The following is a 19,769-nucleotide window of genomic DNA, read 5'->3' as shown; positions in this document are numbered from 1 at the left end:
CAGGATGGGAGAAAATCTTCACCAGCGACACATCTGACAGAGGTTTAATATCCAGAATATATAACGAACTCAAAAAACAGAGAATCAAGACAAGTAACCCAATTAAAAGATGGGCTAAGGAGCTGAACAGAGAGTTCTCAAAAGAAGAAGTAAAGATGGCTATGAAACATCTTAAAAGATGTTCAGCATCACTAGTAATTAGGGAAATGCAAAGTAGAACCACTTTAAGATTTCATTTTACCCCAGTCAGACTGGCTAAGATCCAGAGAACAAATGATACCAAATGTTGGAGAGGATGCGGGGAAAGGGGAACACTCATCCACTGCTTGTGGGATTGCAAACTTGTTCAACCCCTATGGAAAGCAGTGTGGAGAACTCTTAAAAAACTATAAATGAACCTACCATTTGACCCAGTTATACCTAACTCCTGGGCATATACCCAAAGAGCTCATCCTAATGCCGAGACACTTGTATATCCATGTTTGTTGCTGCTCTCTTCACAATAGCTAAGAGGTGGAAGCAACCTAGGTGTCCCTCAATTGATGAGTGGATAATGAAAATGTGGTTCATATATACGATGGAGTTTGCTCAGCAGTAAAGAAAGATGAAATCATGAAATTTGCAGGTAAATGGATGGAAGTAGAAACTGTTATACTAAATGAAGTAACACAGACTCAGAAAAAAAATCGACATATGTTCTTCCTCATATGTGGATCCTAGAACCAAACCCTGATGAGTATGTGTCCAGAAATAACTACAGGAACCAGGATAATGAAAATGAACCAAGGAGGTAAAGAAAAAGAAAGAATCTGAAAGAGGACAGTAGGAAACAGGCTTTAATAAGGGAGATATGCATAAAACTGGGGTTATTTTAAGGGGAGGGGGTAGGGAATTTTATAGAAGGAACCTAGGGGATAAATGGAAAAAAGGAGCTCAAGAGAGGTGGGATCATAGGAGAAGCATATTATTAAAGGAGAAATGGGAAAAATGGGGGGGGGCACCATAAATGGGGAAACCATGGTGGAAGGATTAGACAATGTGAGAGATAAATAACGCCTAGTTTTAAAAAACCAGAGGGAACCATATTAGTCCAACAACCTACTGACAACTAGTTGTCATACATACAACTAGATCAAGGAATGTAATATCTTTCTAGGCAAGGTTTATCTGAGAATGTTTGGTCTTTGCCTAAGCTTTATCTACATGGCATATGGTAATTAAAAGTACCAGAATGGTGGAACTAACCTTCTTGGATGTTTAACATCCATATGTTGAGGCCTATATGTGGTCAGAGGAATATAAAGGACAGTTTTTGCCCCTTGCCCTCCGAGGTCAACTAAGTTCCGGGGGACTATGAGTATCTCTCAAAATCTCCTGTGGTAAGTCACCTGTCCTCTTGATAAAGGAGGCCATGGAGACCTCACCAGATGGACTTGAACCAGTGTCCAGTTTACAAAGAGGAGGGTCAACACGGAGGAAACATTTCTTCCATGCTTCCAAGTGAAGCCAGGCATGGTTGACCAGGACCTTTGACTTATCTTCACATAGAAGAACTGGTAAAAGAAAGGAGCCAGGGTCTCCTCCCAAGCTCATGTGACCCCTGAGGAACAGATCCTCAAATGAACTTAAGAGTAAAAATAAATTGGTTTATCTGGGCCAATTGTATGGTCTTAAACACCCCAAAGGACAGTATAACCAAAGATTAATGGGGTCAATATAATTTTTTGAGAGTCCATATGTATTGGTAAAGGCTACATAACAAGAAACAATGCCAGACAGGAGATACCTTCCTTTGAGTTGTTGGCCAGGGTGGCCCAAGAGACTCCCAGACAGTAACCCAGCATAGAACTTGGAAAATGAACAGCAGACCCCAATCTTATCTAAAGGAATATTGACAACTGATTGCTGCTAGATGAGGAACAGCTGATCTTCCTAAAACAAGGATCTCTAGATAGGCTGACTAGATTCAGCAGATGGACAAGCACTGGGGAATGGCTAGGGGAGCTGACAACACACTAGACAGTAACAGGGATGACAGAGTATATGGACTCCAGTGGGGGGCGGGGAGGCTATGGGAGGGTGCCATTTGGGAAGATGAGTAAGATTGTTTGGGATGTTCTGTATGATATACACACACAAAAATCAACAAACAAAAAAAACGAGATATTTGAAGAGGAAACATAAAAACCTCATGTTAATTAGTAGAGGTGATAAACATTACCATTGAAATCTACCCGATGAGTTAATATCCATACTCAGGTTCCAAGGATCCAAGTATAACCAAGTGTGAAAGCCAAGGAGTGCTATAGAGTTTTTGAATAGTAGGCAGAAATTTTGCCTTTTCAGTAAGTATATGAATCTCAGTGCAGAGAAAGTATATCTTTGAAAATGAATTTCATAGTAATTATTCATTATGTTTTATACATTCAGTGTGCATCAGATAACTCCATTTACTTATTAACTATAAAGGGTACATTCACAGAATCAGTGCACTTGGAATGAAAAACACAAGAAATAAGAAAGCCAGAGTCACTAACTGTGACCTCAAGGATAAGTTTGGTCATTTCAAAACACTAACTTCTGTTGGCTTTCCCTTCTTGTAGGTGTTTGTGATGTGGATGGCTCAGCAGGCCAGCTCTTCAGAGAAACACTAAGTGCAGCCTGACTCAGGATCATCTAAAAGCACAGTAACATTTCCAGGATGGTGTGGCACACATGGAGCTTCGTGTGGCACACTGGGCAGGCTCCTCTAGCAGCGATGCTCAAGGCAAGGGGCACCTGTCTCCCAACCTGTATCAGTGCAGGACTTGTGAGGCTATATTTCATTGGGCAAGAGAGCAGCTTGCTCCTCCTCTGTGCCAACGATGTTCTGAGGCTTAGATCTATCGAGAGGAATAAAACGACAGTATTGATCATCTTAAGAAAACAGAACACGCGATACCTATATCTCCACCCACACACCTCCTGAACATGCTGTTAAGCAATGATGCCCAGAAATCTTCTAACTGCAAGGACACAAAACAGCATTTCTTTTTCCTTCCCATAAGCTGACCTCTTTTAAGAGAACAAAATTCCAGAAGCTGATCATACCTTCTTGTTGTCGTTGAGTACTCCCAGAGGTAAAATAAGCCCATCACAAGACCCTTTAACACAATGAAATATAATATTAATGTAAGTCCTCCAGGGAAGTGAGTTTCTACAAAATGTCAAACAAGAAAAAAGACAAAAAAAAAAACAACCAAAAACCCAAAAGTGATCACTCACACTTATCAGAGTCCACAAGCCTTGTATAGCTGCTGCCCACTGAAAACCAATTTTCTCATACAGAAATCCGCCCAGCAATGGTCCCATGAAAGCACTAACAGTGGAAAGAATGAGTGAACATCAGAGTACAGAAGATACTTTGCAAAGTTTCGTGACCCCTCAATCACAAGCCGTCCTTAAATTGGAATGATAGAGACTGGGCATAACTCTGGGAATAAGCAAACCCTTCTAAAGCTAGGGGATAACTCAGTAGCAGAGCATTTGGCTACAGTATGTGAAGTCCAGAGTTTGATCTTCCAGATCCAGTGTTCTGGAGGACTAGGGGAGGAGGAGGGGGAGGGGGGAGGGAAGTTATACCACTTAGACATTGGGCAAACATTCTTTTTTGTGTCTGTCTCCTGTTTTGTGAGGGCAGAGATCTATCGAGAACCTCTGATCTTTTTAAAAAATTAAAAAAATAAGTATTTTTTATTTTATAAGTGTATTACCTGCATGTATATAAATGCACTTATGCTGTGAAATGCTCATGGAGGTCAGAAGAGGGTGTCAGATCCCTTGGAACTGAAGTTATTATGGACAGTTAGCCACCATGTGGGTGCTGGGAACCAACCCCAGGTCCTCTGCAAGAGAAGCCAGTGCTCTTAACCACTGAGCCATCTCTCCAGCTCCTATTTGAAATTTTTTAAACAATTCCAAAAGTGGAACTGCTTCTGTGGAGTTGATAGCTTATAAAATAATGAAAATAGTGACACATGTTCAAAAGAATCTATTTTGGGGAGTGGGCACATGCTTTGTCACTTGTGTAGAATTCAGAGGACAACTCTGTGGAGTTAGTTTTCTCTCTCTTTCCACCTTTATGTGGGTTCCTAGGATCAAACTCAGGTTACTAGGCTTGTGTAGCAAGTACTTTACCTGATGAACTATCTTGTCAGCCTACTATTTTTTTTTCTATTCTTAACACTTGAATCTAATATAACTCAATTCAATACATCTTTATTGACTTGTTATGTTTGACGTTGTTGTAAAATTAGCATTATAGCCTAGCAGAGAGCAAAATAGAAACAAGCAAATGAATCAATAAAGGAACACATTTTAAAAATCTGAGCTAAGCCTCTGTTAAAGGAATTTTTTGTTTTGGTCTTTTTGAGACAGGGTCTTCCTTGTAGCCTCAGCTGGCCTAGATCTCACTTCATAGACTAGGCTGGCCTCAGTCTCACAGTGATCTGCTTGCCTCCACCTCCTGAGTGCTAGGATTAAAGGTGTGCACCACTACGCCCGGATATTGTCAAAGGAATTTATAGCATCATTTAATAAGACAAAGTATATGTGACCATTTTGGTTTTGTACTAAATCTACAGGTGTACTGGATTTTGGAATCAGAGGGTGTAGATTAGAACTCTTGTTGTACACTAGATGAGTTTTGTCTTAGATTTCTTGGTGTTTCAATTTCTCTGTAAAATAGAGACAGATTCTGCCACCTCACAGGTGTAAGTGAATTCAGTGACTACTCACCCTACTGACCACATGGCACTAACGAGACCTGATACAAGCCCCAGTGTACTTATTCCCTCTTCAAATCCATTCTCACTGCAAAAAGACACATGAATGTATCCATTATTAAAAGGAAAATTTGCATAAACAATTTTATGAGATGCATTAAGATAAACCAAGCACAATCTGGAGACGACCAAAAGTAAGAACATCCCACTTGTAAAGTCAAAACAAATCTGGGGGTCTGGAGATGCAGCTCAGTGGAAGAACATGTGCCTAGCATGCCCAAGGCCCTGGGTTAGGTCACCAGCACCAAAGTAAATAACAATACACAAAGCATGTAAGTCAAATTTTAAGGTATTTTCATAAAATAATCTTCTAAAAATAATTTTATTACATCTAATATGATATCAAGAACCACAACCAGAGCTGGAGAGATGGCTCGACGACTAAGAGCACTGGCTGCTCTTGCAGAGGACCTGGATTCAGTTCCCAGCACCCACAGGCAGCTAATAACTGTCTGTAACTCCAGTTCCAAGGGATCAAATACACTCTTCTGGCCTCCATGGGCATTGCATGTACAGGTGTACTTACATGCAGACAAAACAATCACATATACATAAAATAAAAATAGATAAAAAGAACCACAACCCATTTGCAGCAAATGCTAATAGAGTATATAATTAACTAAGAAATTCTTTAAGTAGGATGAAGCAAAGGCCTTTCTAAGAAAACAGAGGCAGTTCCTCTTTCCTCTGAGAATTGCTGAGTGGCCCCAGCAGAACTACAGACCTAGTGTTCCTCATCCACACACCCATGACACAAGGGAACAATGGTCAAGTGACAGAGGCCTGAACGCCCTATGCTTTTGCAGGAATCTCCTCCATGAAAGAGGAGCAACGCTGGTGCTTTTCCATTTTGCTTAGGATTTTCAAAATTATTTATACATCTATAAACATATAGATACCAAGACAGGAAACAAACTAAGCATCTCTCTTCAACCTATTTTACCTCTCAGTGTATCAATACCACTGTATGTTATTATGATTTCATTATTACTTATATGATTTACTTCACAATATTTGTATGGTATGAAATCATGAAGATTTAATATTTGGGCAAATATCTAACATCTTACAAGATTAAACAGCTGCAAAAAGCTGATGCTTCCTGCTGGTCATGATGCAGTTCTTCAAACAATGGAGAAACTTACTATGCACAACTGAGGATCTCTGGGAAAGTTGGGATGATGCTCATTCCAGCAGAGACACCATTTACAACTAATACCAGCACGAGAAGCCAGAGCTGACTACAAAGGAATTTTGGAGAAAACAAAAACATTAGTGTTTTAAGAGACACCAAACTAAGAATGTCATTCACAGATGACACCATTTGTCTTGTTCACATTTCCATCTGAGCCCAGCTCAGTCAGTGAGGCCAAGTTTTAAGTCCTTTCACCTGCAGGGAAAAGGCAAGTCATGCATCTGAAGTCATATTTGTTCACAAGTATCACATACATGCCTTTAGTCATACATGGTACACATCTGTAACAAACCTACTGATCTCATCATATGAAACACTTTCAAAATGGATTTGAATGTCAACTTAAGTCTATTCATTAAATCCTTTGGTCTCGAAATTCAATTAAATGGCAAAGAAGGGAAGGGGCAAAGAAAGAGACAGGAAACTGACATTTGATCCAGGTTGGGTTCCATACCAGATATTTAATATACATCATCATGTTTATTCCTTGGGATGTAAGTATTATCTTTGGTTCCTTTAAAAATGTTTTCAAACACATTATTGGGAGGGTGGGCATTTCGGGGTGTATACCATGTCATGTGTGTGGAGGTCAGAGGACAACTTGCAGGAGTCGGTGCTTTCCTTCTACAGGGTGGATCAATGGGATTGAACTCTCGTCAGGCTTGGTGATAAGTGCCTTAACCTGCTGCATCATCTTGCTAGACCTGGTTCCTTTTTTTTTTTCTTTTTTAAGTGATTTAAAATTTTTTAAAAATTTATTTTTATGTGTATAATGGTTTTTCCTACATGTATATATATATATGTACCATGTATGTGTAGTGGCCTCCAATCAAATCCCCTGGAATAGGAGTTACAGATACCTGATAGCCACTTTGTAGGTGCTGGGCTCCAAACCCCAGTCGTCTGCAAAAGCAGCCAGGGCTTTTACCTGCTGAGCCATCTCTCCTGTCACATATAAAGTAAGTTTTCCTTTAAAAACATTTTTTTTTGATTTAGTTCCTTTTCATGGTCAAGAAAACTTAGGCTCTTAGAAGTTAAGCAATTTGTCCAAGTTATACTACTAGTGGCAAGTCCAAAATTTAAACCTAAATCTGAAGCCAGGTGTGGTAGCACACACATTTAATCCCAGCAATTGGAAGGCAGAGGCAGGCAGATCTCTGTGAGTTCAAGGCCAGCCTGGTCTACATAGTGAGTTCCAGGACAGCTAGGGCTACAGGGAGACCCTGTCTCAAAAAACAACAACAACAACAACAAAAAAAAAAAAAACCCCTAAATCTGAAATATTCCAAAATCACTCTCCTCCCATGATACCATGATTTATTCTAGAAGTATGTGAAAAGGTGCAAGAAGCTCACGTTATTTTAGAAAGTAAATTATGGTAAACACACTTTAATGAGCAGCTACTGCATATTAAGGATGACACAGAAACAGTAAGATTTGGTCCTTGCCTCAGCGAGAAGGAAGAACTAGAAAAATAAGATGGTAGTCTAGCAGGAACATATATATTTGGATAATAAGACCAATTAAAGTGTACAATTAAAACACAAAAGGAAGCTGGGCATGGTATTGCGAGCCTGTAGTCCCAGCATGAGGTGTGAGTTAGAAGGATCCAACAGACCTTTGTCAGCTACAACACCAACCAGCAAACAAACACACAGAACCCTACAGGGTAAAAATGAGCATTTTCCTCATTTGAAAAGATTTTATGTATTCCTATTTGCTTGAGCCACTGGTAGCTTCTAGTAAATAAAGCACACTGTCAATCGAACAGTTCAAAACTGTCCTAAGTCAAAGTCATTGCTTAAATATTAATGTTTACAATACTAAGCCATAACAGCATTATACAAATTTTAAAATAATTACTAATGCTATTTTCCCAAAAACATTAAAGTAAAGAAAAGTTACCTTTTAATGTGCAAAATTGGGACAGGTCCTAAGAGCACGTAGCACCCTGCTGTGATTAAGTTTCCAAAGACAAGAAACCATTTTCTTAGATGCTGGTAAAGAGAAAGAGTTCAAAGAAGCTTAAAAACCACCATAATAGAACAACATAAAAAATTATTAAAATGATGATAGTCAAAAATACAAATACATTGAAGAAAATGAAATGACAGTTAAGAGAAAATAAATATATGATAAACTTAAAGGCAAGGCCGGTATTTCCCAGGATGGGGAATGAACAGAGAACATGGGTTCTTGAGGAAGGGAGTACTTTAAGAGGTTTTGCACATCATTAGCTATTGGAAATACATAAGAATTTAGAAAGCAGTCACCATAAGAAACTCCTCGACCTGTCACAATACCTAGGCAGAACACTGTCTTAAAAATATCTGGTATAGAGTGAATGTGTTTGCCTCGCTCAGATCTATATGTTAAATGCTACTGTCTAATCTGACCATATCCAGAGGTGAGCTTTGGGGAGGCGATAAGGTCATGAAGGGGAAGTCCTCATGACTGGGATTCATACCCTTACAAAAGACACCCCCAAGAGCACCTTTGTCCATTTCTCCATGTCAGGTTACAGTGAAAACACAGCCATCTATGAATCAGAAGTGACTCTCACCAGACAATGGAGGCAGCCAGCTCTTGGACGTCCAGAATTGTGAAAAGTAGTATCTACTGTGTATTTGTCCTCCTAGTCTTTGATTTTTTTTTAATTGTTATTTTATGTGTATGCGTGAGTGCGCGCATCTGTATGGGGACAACGTGCATGCTTGATGCCCATGGAAGCCAATGCAAAAAGGAGCATCTCTTCAGCCCTCGAGACATTAGCTTTTTTGTTACTTAGGTTACTAAGTTATTTCAGATAATGTGTTTTGATAAATATACATGCAAATCTAATGAGGAAAGAAAAATGTAAAAAACAAGCTCTAAAGCCACAGAAGCAGCCATGGAAATTTGAGATCTGGCTAATGGTGCTAGTTCTACATATTAGTCATATGGACTGAATGGATTAGGCCGAATTCGCATACAACAGAAGGGATTAGCTGTAAGGTGGATACTGGATAGTTCATGCATGTTTATATGGTCATTCTTTCACTCCCACGTTTTGAGTCAGAATTCTCCTACATCAGCTTTTCAATTTGATCAAGCCTAAGGATAACTTTTAAGAGACCAAGCCTCTACGCTCATTGTGAAGATCAGGGATTTTTGTTGTTTTGCTTTTGTTTGGGGCATCAAAGAAGCTTTTTAGGAAGTATAATCTAAAAAGGCTGGTAATAGTGACACCAATCTGTAATCTAGCTCTGGAGGAACTGAAGCAAGAGGACTGTGAGTTTCAGGCCAGTGTGGGCTACATAGTGAGATCTTGTCTTTAAAAAAAAAATCAAATCCGGGGCTGGAGAGATGGCTCAGCGGTTAAGAGCACTGACTGCTCTTGCAGAGGACCCAGGTTTTATTCCCGGCACCCACATGGTGGCTACGAACCATCCTAACTTCAGTTCCAGGGGAATCTGAAGCCCTCTTCTGACCTCCGCGGCATTGCATGACATGGTTGCACTCACATGCATGCAGGCAATACACTCATACACATAAAATTTAAAAAAAAGAAATTCAAATCCAAGACGGGCATGGTAGCACACACCTTTAATCCCATCACTCGGGTGGCAGAGGCAGGTGGATCTTTGTGAGTTTGAGGCCAGCCTGGTCTACATAGTGAGTTCTAGGACAGCTGGGGCTACAGAGAGACCCTATCTCAAAAAGACAAAAAAAAAAAATCCAATAGACCAACAGTTTTAGCATCAAACTCCTCTTTCTCTTATGAAATAACTAAAAATGAGTCTGTTTAGGGTAATGACTAAGGCTGGGCAACACTAGAATCTTTCCACTTGTCTAACTAAATGTGTTGGCTTTAAGCAATGGCCCTTTGGAGTTCTGAAGGGGCAGCTGGAGAACTAACTAATGATCTAGCATTCAAAAGCAACTCAGACATAAAGTCAGTATACATACAGGCTTTTTATCACTTAGTAGGCCAAACAGTGGTGAAGAAATGGCATAGGAAAGTGCCAGACCCAGGAAGACCAGTCCCACATATCCAGCTGGCAAATTAAACTGAAAAAGAAATCTTGTGTTAGAGATACATGGGGAAATCACTTCTTAAAATAAATATTCACCTTATCTCCCAGGTGCTGGATCGCTTCAGTTGTCAACTCGACATACCTGGGAAGAGGGAACCTCAACTGAGGCACTGCCTCCATCCGATTGGCCTGTGAGGCATTTTCTTTATTGTTGATTGTTTTGGGAGGGCCCAGCCCACTGTGAGTGGTACAATCCCTGAGCACATGCTCCTGGGTTGTATAAGAGAGTAGGCTTGGGCATGGGCCAGAGGAGCAAGCCAGTAAGTACTATTCCTGTTCTGTACTTCAGGTCCTGCTTCTAGGTTCTTGCCCTGAATTCCTGCCCTGGCTTCCCTCAAAGATGAACTGGGACATATCGGCCAAATAAACCTTTTCTTCCCTAAGTTAGTTTTGGTCAGAGTGTTTTATCACAGCAATAGGAAGTTAACTAGGACATTCTACCATTTCTCAACTTATTATTACCACAAGTCTGTCAATAATACCTAGTATTTGTGTTGTTTAGCTTTCTTAACCTGATGCTAAAATAGCTGGAGAAGAATGTAAAGGGAGGAATTATTTATTTTGGTTCATAGTTTCAGACATTTCTGCTAAGGAAGAAAGATCCTAACCAGAGACTAGAAGTCCTTGAAGTTTTACTTTGTAGTATTTGACAATAAATATATAGTTTGGCTACTATGAATTATTGCATTTTTATGTACAAACTAGTGTTTTACAAATTTCATGAACATAAAAATTATGTACTGAGCTTATTAGAAGATGCTTTTGGATCCTAGCCCTGGATTTGTGTGTGTGTGTATGTGCATATATGCACATGTTCAGGCACACACATACACACACACACACACACACACACACACATACATGGGTGCATGTGGCAGTCAGAGAAGGACTTTGGGTGTCATGTTCTGTCACACCCCACCTATTCCCTTGAGACCCAGTCTCTCAATGAACCTGGAGCTACGCTGGTATCCAGCAAGCCCCAGCAATCCTGCCTTTGCCCTGACCAGTGCTGGGGTTATAGGGCCACATGACCACACTTGGCTTTTATGGGGGTGTTGGGGATTTGAACTCAGGTCCTCACTCTTGTGCAGCAACTGCTCTTACTCAATAAGCTACCTCTCCACATCTCCTAGGGTTTCTGATATAGAACTTCGGAGATGGGTCTCAGGCTTTGAATTTCTAACAAGCTTCTAACTGATGCTAACAATCCTTGGGCTATGCTTTGAAGCCCATTGGTGATAATTATCAACTTTATCCATATCAATAGAACCTTAATATCTAATTAAAATTAGATAACACTTTGTTTTCTGTGATAGTCTCATTATGTAGCCCAGGCTACCTTCAAAGTTACCATCTTCCAGCTACAGTGTTCCAAGTACTGGGATTACAGGCACACACTACCACACCCAGCTGACATAATACATTTTTTTTCAATTTTTAAAAAATATTTTATTTATTATTTTTATTTTATGTGTATGTGTGTATTTCCTACATGTAGGTAAGTGCACCCATGTCATGCAATGTCCACAGAAGACAGAAGAGGTTGTCAGATCCCTTGGAACTTGAGTTATGGACAATTGTTAGCTTCCATGTAGGTGCTAGGATTCGAACCCGGGTCTTCTGCAAGAACAACCAGTGCTCTTAACCACTGAGCCATCTCTCCAGCCCCGACATAATACATTTTAAGTGCCTTTAGACAGTAAGTTCTCACAGCTTACCAACAGTATATAAATGTCTTTTGGGGGTGGGGTACCTAATTGTTTTCATTTTCCTCATTTTCCCTATTCAATTTTCAATCTTAAGCGCATGGGATTCATTTATGGGCAAATGCATGTTTTTATAGTTTGTATGACAAATATGAATTCATGCTAAATAATTAATCCTTTAAGATCTCAGCACAGCAAGGCAGTCCAGTAGGGTGGCATACACCTGTAGATTCCAACACTTGGCAGGTGGAAGCAGGAAGATCAGGAGTTCAAGGTCCTCTTGTCTACATAGTGAATCTAAAGCCAACCTGAATTATATGTGACTATGCTTTAAAAAAAACCAAAAAGGAAAAGAAAAGAAAAATGACTCCAAGAGCCACACTCCTGAGGATGTGAATAGGTTGTATCAATAAATAATAATTTCAGTTATATGTCCCCTCATGAATGCTCACCAGTTAAATACAATATTATTTATATTATTTATTTTTTAAACCAAGGCATTAAAATTCAAAATTTGTCTGCAAAATACTCAAAAATACCTTTAGTGATTTCAAGAGGTATTGTGTAATTATAAAAAATATTGACTTTGGTCCGGGCATGGAGGTGAACATCTTTAGTTTCAGCATATGGGAGATTGAGGCCAGCCCGAACTACATAGCCAGTTCCAAGACAGCTGGGGTTACAGGAAGACCCTAACTCAAAAAACAAACAATAATGAAAAACACATAAAAATATTAACTTTAATCTCTGATAAATTTCAATTCTTGATAAATCAATGATCAGAAAGCACACAAAATGACCAAATTGGGGATTTTTTTTGAAAGTTATTTTTTGGGTCTTGTGTTGCTCTTGCTTTGCCTCTGTGGACTCGCACTAATTCTGCAGTATAATAAACTACCAGGCTCAGTAGTGAACACTGTTGTATCACTACGCATTTTTCCAAATATACCTAAGAACAAATTCTTATGATATCATATTTTGAGAACTTTCTATGGTTTAAATGCAAAATGTTCCCTCCCAGAGCTGGGCCTGGTGGGGCAGGCTTGTAATTCTAATCACTCAGGAGGTTCACAAGTTCAAAGCCTGCCTGGGCTACAGAATGAAACAAAGGCTCACCTTGGTAACTTTCTGAGATCTTGTTTTTTGTTTTTTGTTTTTTTTTTTTTTTAAAAAAAAAAAAAGAAAGAAAGAAAAGAAAAGAAAAAAAGGGCTAGGGGCATAGCTTTGTGATAGAGTACTCATTTCAACCCCCAATACTGAAAACAGATAAATAAGCTGGGCATGGTGGCACTAGCCTTTAATCCCAGCAAGGCAGAGGCAGGTGGATCTCTGTGAGTTCAAGGCCAACCTGGTCTATATAGTGAGTTCCAGGTTATCCAGGACTACATAGTGAGACCTTGTCTTAATAAATTAAATAAAATAAATAAATAAATAAATAAATAAAAATAAAAATGTCTTTCACAGACTCACATGTTTGAATACTTGGTCCCAAGCTAGGGGCACTGTTTGGGGAAGATGTGGAACTCTTAGGAAGTGGGGCCTAGCAGGGGGAAGTGAGTAGCTCTTGGATAGGGCTTAAGGGTATTTATGGCCTAGTCCTGCTTCTGGCCCAGCCTCCCCTCCATCACCTTCCTATTTCCAAGAAATGTGAAGAAACGAGGCACACACTCAAAACTACCACCGCCCTGGTGCCCTAGCGGCCATGTCTTCCCTGTCATGATAGGCTGTATTCCCTCAAACCATGAACCAAGGTTCCCATTGCAACTCAAACAAATAGAGAAAATGCCCTCATTAAGCGACATTGAAGATGCCACCTCACCTACAATGACATGAACAAGGTCTCGGGGAAGAGGAGACTACTGTGTTGGTAACTAGGGAAAAGATTCTGTCTTTCTTCTTAGTGAATCAGAGCCCCAGTTCATGGAATTGTGTTCCAGCTCAAAGGGACATTACTGAGGAAAGGCACAGTCTACCTCTGAGTAGTACTCTGCCTCCTTCTCCCAGTCAAAGGTCATTCCCCAAAGAAGGGCCCAAGAGGCGGGGCATGGTGGTGCATGCTTTTAATCCTGGCACTTGGGAGGCAGAGGCAGGCGGATCTCTGTGAGTTCAAGGCCAGCCTAGTCTACGTATTGAGTTTCAGGTGGCTGGGGCTACAGGAAGACCCTGTCTCAAAAAGAATAAAAAAAAAAAGAAAGAAAAAGAAGGGCCCAAGAGCACACAGTTATGACCATCTGCCACAAAGCAGAGCTCCTGACAGCCAGGCTACTTACCTTCTCCAAAACAAAGAGAGACAGAATTGGATCAAGGAAGCCAAAGCAGGAGCTCAGTGAGATGATGACGAAGGCTATAAGACCAACCTTGGGTAAGGTGACGAGCTTCCAAAACAAGTGCTCACCTGGATCAGACTCTTTGGGTGAAAATGGAAAAAGAAACAAATACATAATAGCAATTAGTACCTCTTAACTTTATCTTTTAACTTACTTTGAAAAGCAAAGCTGCTGAGACTATCTTGTCATCAAAATAACTGTATCCCCTGAGGTGCCTGAAATTGATGTCTTCATCTACATTTGCTTCTAAGTTCTTCCAATCCAGAGGCCACAATGAATTTTACTTTTTACTTTTTAGCCTAGCATGGTGGCATGTACCTGTAATCCCAGCACTTAGGAGGGTCAGGAATCCAAAGTCATTCTTTATTTCGAGACTGAAGTTAGTCTGGGCTATATGAGACCTTGTCCCACAAAACAAAACAAGACAAATTTAAGTTTTCACGTACACAAAGAATCAACTGGAATCAGAGTTTGAGGAGGATGTGGGGGGAAGAAGCATTTTAAATTATAACCTAGAAGTAAGGCTTTCTTTGGATGGGACAGAGACTACATGAAGCCTGAATTGGTGCCGGAAAAGCATCATTGTTAACTGTACCAAGGAACAGTGTGTGTGCTTAAGGAGGAACTTGCATTTATTTTATAAAAAACAGACACAATTGTTTTTCTGTTGGCCAAGCAAACATTAGATTGAAAGACTGGTAGGCGGTATTACTGAATCCTGTGTAAACTACTCTCAACATTTAGGTCAGTTGAGCCCAATTCCCTACCATTCTCCCAATAATAACTGAGCTCTCCCCATCCTAAGCATCGAACCTCTAGTAATAGTGAATGATTGCTTTTTTTTTTCCTCTCTCTACTAAATTTTTGAACCTTTATTCCATAAGCTCTAGCTTTAGGCCCAATTCATCCATAAACTTTACCTTTCTCTGGTTTCTTAGTACTAATCTATAGTACAGTATAATTTAATGCTAAAATTATAATTGCCTTTGTGTTGTTTACTACTGCTTGGTGACTCTAATCATAATTTCAATTAATTTACTAAACAAAAACTCCTATAAGCTAAGTGCCAAGCAATATGCTGGCAGTACAAAGATAAGCAAGCCAGACCTGGCCTTGTCCTTACAGAAAAGTTACAATAAGGAGATAAGAAAGGTGGGATGGGGACAGAAAGGTGCTTCCAGGGGCATATGAGGGCTGCCTTAACACACCAGGGGTTGCTGCATAGGAAAGTCTTTCAAAGGAGTGGCATCTAAGCTGCAGCCTAAAGAATGAGATTGAAGCAAGAAACAAGGAAAAATAATCCAGGTATGTGATTCAAAGGCTTGAGAGAAGGGGCTGGAGAGACGGCTCAGTGGTTAAGAGTACTGGCTATTCTTGTAGACGACCTGGGATCGATAGAATCCCAGCACCCAGACCGCGGCAGTTCCAGGGAATCTGACTCCCTCTTCTGTCAGCTGCTAGCACTGCACATTGCACGACACAGGTGGACTTACACACATGCAGGCATAACCTCAAACACATAAAATAAAAATAAACTTAAAAAAAAACTTTTAAAAAATAGGAGAGATCACACTGTAAAAGGAATCAATGCTAACATTATGGGACACCTCACAAAACATGTCAAGAAGTCTCTCTTGGCCTTAGCTCCACCTTCCTTAAAACTGCACCGCGAGAAAGAAGTGGAGGAAGAAACGAACGCACAGGCTGAAGCCCAAGAGAAGACGAGACTGATGTCCAGTAAACGAGGCTGCGCACCGGCGGAGGCCGTGCACCGGTGGAGGCCGTGCAGGCTGCAGAAGGAAGAACTGCCGGAGGTGCTGGTGCAGACTGTCCGACTGTGTGCTACTGACGAGAATTCGTTTCAGTGGATCTGGAGCTTCATCCGATCGCCAAGACCACCCGAAAGATGGCCCTGCTTTCAACCCAGTCCCTGTTGGCCCTCTGCCCTCTCTGCCAAGGACCTACGGCATTCTGAACTAGTTCTGTTCTCACTTGTGACCGAGTGTATCCGTGTACAATAAACCATCTCTTTTGCTCTCTCTGCTGGGGAGGGTTCTAAGAAATCACTGGAGATTTCATAGAGAAGGACTCAGACTTGTGGTGTAGAGTCATTTGCCGCCTGTGTTTTGGGGGTTAGTTAGAAAGTGGTTATTGTGATCCTGCCTAGAGAGGACACTGAATGCGGACAAGGACCCTCACTGAAGGCCAGGTTCAGCCCTCACATATTCTCATTTTCCCTCATCATCCAGCATATTCAATATTCTAAAAACCTGTTGATGACCAAGTGTAAGCAATGCCCAAATTTCATGAAGTGTGGTTCTCCTATTTTAAGTAATAGTCTCAGAACCTTTTCAAGATGCAGAGATAAAGTTAAATCTTGATATTATTTATCAGCCCCACTATTTCAACAGTCCCAAGTTCAACCACAGAAATAGCAGTATGTATTTCAATTTAGAGAGGGGACAAGTGCCATCTTGTGGTACTTTGGGGTATTGCCATCAAGGAGGCATAGTCTTGGTGGCACCCGCCTTTAATCTAGGCACCCAGGAGGCAGAGGCAGCGGATCTCTCTGAGATCATGGCCAGCCTGGTCTACATAGTAAGTTTCAGGCCAGCTGAGGCTACAGGGAGAACCTGTCTCAAAAAATAAAAAGAACAACAACAAAAATTACAGGCTGGCTGATAACCACAAGCCCGACTTCCCTCAATGTTGGGTTGTGACCTGGGAGTTCTAAGATGAAATTAAACCCTTTCCTCTCCAAGTTGTTTTTGGTCAGGGCTTTCTCACAGCAACAAAAACCAAGCTAGAGCACTGTATAGGGAAAAATTTAAATTTACTAGCAAAAAACTACATATGTTGATGGTGAATAACACTGATATGCACATGTGTGTATGTTGCAGAATGAGCAAATCAAAGCATGTAACAAATGGTGAATTCCCTCACATTATTATCATTTTTTGAAGTGAGAACACTTAAAATCTACTTCCTTAACAATTTTCAAGTCCAATAGTTTTACTTTCTGAGATTTCAGTTTCCCACTGTCAACAATGCTCTGAAAATAATAAATGGAAAATTCCAGAAACAGGTAATTTCTAGTTTTAAATAACTTTAATTACAATACTTATAACTTTTATTTTTATTGCTAATCTCTTACTGTGCCTAATTTATAAATTGAACCATATCATAGTTGTGCATATATGAAAAGATAGCAGGCCTGGTCTCCTCTGTGGTTCCAGAGAGCCAGAAGGGGTCTGAGAATATACGGCTCACTAAGAAGGTGGGACTGCTGTATACAGTATATTGTTTTTATAGTCATCATGATGTGAAGTAGGTGTCTTGAGGTTTTCAGATTTAGGGGTTTTAATAGGAGTGACGGGTGACATACCACGACTCTGTTTTGGAGATATTGCTTTAATGCCTGTAGGCAGAAGAAACTGGAGAACAGAAAAGAATCACAGACAGAGACTCAACACCCAAAGCTAAACTACATGGTCTATGGATCTAGAAGGAACAGGTAGAGCTTATAGAATACCTACCTAATTTTGCCAATATTGTCAAAAATAAAAGAAAATTTAGTTACTTTCCTAGTTGTTGTCTGTATGAAAATGTTCTTAAAATAATAATTTTTAAAGAGTATCCCTAAGTGGGAACACTTAAGTCTGAATTACAACCTTAATTTTATAGATCTTAGAGGTAGTTTTTAAATTCCAGTTTTAATTAGTCTATCTTACCAAAGTCTTCTCCTATTACCTGATGTAATAAAGCATTAACAATTTTGTTTACTACTGCTGCATGAGAATCTGACCTGCTGTCTATTTCTTAATTCAGCCAAGTACCTAGCACATAATGCTTAAGTACCATGTCTTCAGACTTAGGCGATGAGCGCCACCTTGTGGTTGAATGTGGTATCGCCTCTCTGGCTCCATTCTCTACAGGTCTTCAGCTCTGTTCCACAGTAACCCGGTAGTGTACAATGTTGATAATGTTTCTAAGAAACTATGCTGAGAGTACCATAACCTTGGCTGGCACATTTCATCTGGACAGAAGAGGAATGAACCATAAGTACCTACCTGATGCGGAAACTGTGTTTTGTGCCTCTGAGCATGTCAGTTCTTATCAGCACGGGCACCCCAACAACACTACACATGCATTGTCACAGGGAAGGTTGATTCCTGTGAGGACTGAAGCTTTAAACCCACAATGATTCCCATCACTCCTGATGGTGGCCTGTATTCTCATGGCTGTTCCTGCTACAGAGACAGATGGAAGGCACAGTGGCAGGGAAGAACTGGCCTTGTCCTCCTGTCTTGTATTTGTTTGAGACACAGCCTCAGGCTAGCCTAGGACTTGTGATCTTCCCTTGCTCTCTTATTTAAAATATACTTTTATTTTTATCTTATATGTATGAGTGTTTTGCCTGCATGAATGTGGGTGCAATGCCCAAGGGGGTCAGAAGAGGGGTGTCAGATCCCCTGGAACTGGAGGTGCAGAATACTGTTACCTTCCATGTACTGGGAACTGAACCTGGGTCCTCTGCAATTGCAGCTGGTGCTCTTAACCACTGAACCATCTCTCTAGTCCCTTGCTCTCTTGTTTTTACAGCCTTCTAAACACTGGGGCCATACAGCCCAAAAAGACTGTGCTGCATATGATAATTAATAGTTTATGAACAGAAATGAAATATTTGTTACTTACAAAGACTGGAAAGAATTTGTGTTACGCCTACATTTTTTTTCTTTTTCTCTTTTCTTTCTTTAATTTTTTTTATGTGTATGAGCGTATTGACTGCATGTATATAAGTGTACCAGTATCATGCAATGCCTACAGAGGTCTGAAGAAGGTGTCTGATCCCCAGGAACTGGAGTTATGGAAGTTGGCAACTACCATGTGGGTGCTGGGAACTGAACCCAGATCTTCTGCATGAGCAGCCAGTGCTCTTAACTGCTGAGCCATCTCTCCAGCCCCAGTAATTCTATTTAAAGATTAATTCCTTCACACATGATGGTGTTCATCCTCCATCTGGGGCCATCTCTCCAGCCCCCATTTTCTTTCCTTCTTTTGAGATAGAGTCGCACTATGTAGCACTAGCTAGTCTGAGACTCACTATGTAGACCAAGTTGGCCTTGAACTCACAGAAATCTGCCTGCCACTGCCTCACAGGGGCACAATTGTACCTCTCTCTGTTTTTTTCTCTCTCTCTCTCTTTCTCTACACACACACACACACACACACACACACACGCGCGCGTGTATTTTTTTTCACAGTCTCATGTACCACAGGCTGGCCTCAAACTCACTATGTGGCTGAAGATACTTTGAACTCCTGCTCCTCCTGCTTCCCCTCCCCAGTGCTACGATTACAATTATGCACCGTCACATGCCCCATTTATATAGATCTAGGGATTGAACCCAGCGCTGTGCACACGCTAGGAATACACTCTACTAATTAAACAACATTCTAAGCCTCTGATAAGCAAAAATTCTTATAAACAAAGGACCTACATTTTAGAAGCAAGAACTAGTTCTTTGAGAGTGCTGCAAAATGGCATTATTGATTCCAGAAAATAAAAGTGAATATATAGTAAATTTATCTTTTACAAAGACATAAAAATAAAGCCAAAATTCGGGGGCTGGAGAGATGGC

The 19,769-nt window shown here is 40.4% G+C and overlaps 1 protein-coding gene across 4 annotated transcripts in view; it reads right to left on the bottom strand.

The window, feature by feature from the left end:
* Positions 1 to 2,432: 2,432 nt before the first annotated feature.
* Positions 2,433 to 19,769, bottom strand: part of Slc18b1 (solute carrier family 18 member B1) — a 45,620-nt gene continuing 28,283 nt past the window's right edge. For all 4 annotated transcript variants that reach the window (XM_029558135.1, XM_029558136.1, XM_008822105.3 and 1 more), the window contains 8 exons: positions 14,071 to 14,207; positions 9,967 to 10,068; positions 7,924 to 8,015; positions 5,969 to 6,064; positions 4,777 to 4,851; positions 3,265 to 3,358; positions 3,091 to 3,143; positions 2,433 to 2,882 (listed from right to left, as the gene is read on the bottom strand). In XM_029558135.1, the coding sequence (XP_029413995.1) occupies positions 2,816 to 2,882; positions 3,091 to 3,143; positions 3,265 to 3,358; positions 4,777 to 4,851; positions 5,969 to 6,064; positions 7,924 to 8,015; positions 9,967 to 10,068; positions 14,071 to 14,207 (716 nt within the window). In that variant the 3' untranslated portion in view covers positions 2,433 to 2,815. The remainder of the gene's footprint in view (positions 2,883 to 3,090; positions 3,144 to 3,264; positions 3,359 to 4,776; positions 4,852 to 5,968; positions 6,065 to 7,923; positions 8,016 to 9,966; positions 10,069 to 14,070; positions 14,208 to 19,769) is intronic.

Source organism: Nannospalax galili, unplaced genomic scaffold, assembly GCF_000622305.1.
Source record: "Nannospalax galili isolate Female #2095 unplaced genomic scaffold, S.galili_v1.0 scaffold186, whole genome shotgun sequence".
Lineage (NCBI taxonomy): Eukaryota > Metazoa > Chordata > Mammalia > Rodentia > Spalacidae > Nannospalax > Nannospalax galili.
This window is presented reverse-complemented; position numbering and strand designations above follow the sequence as displayed.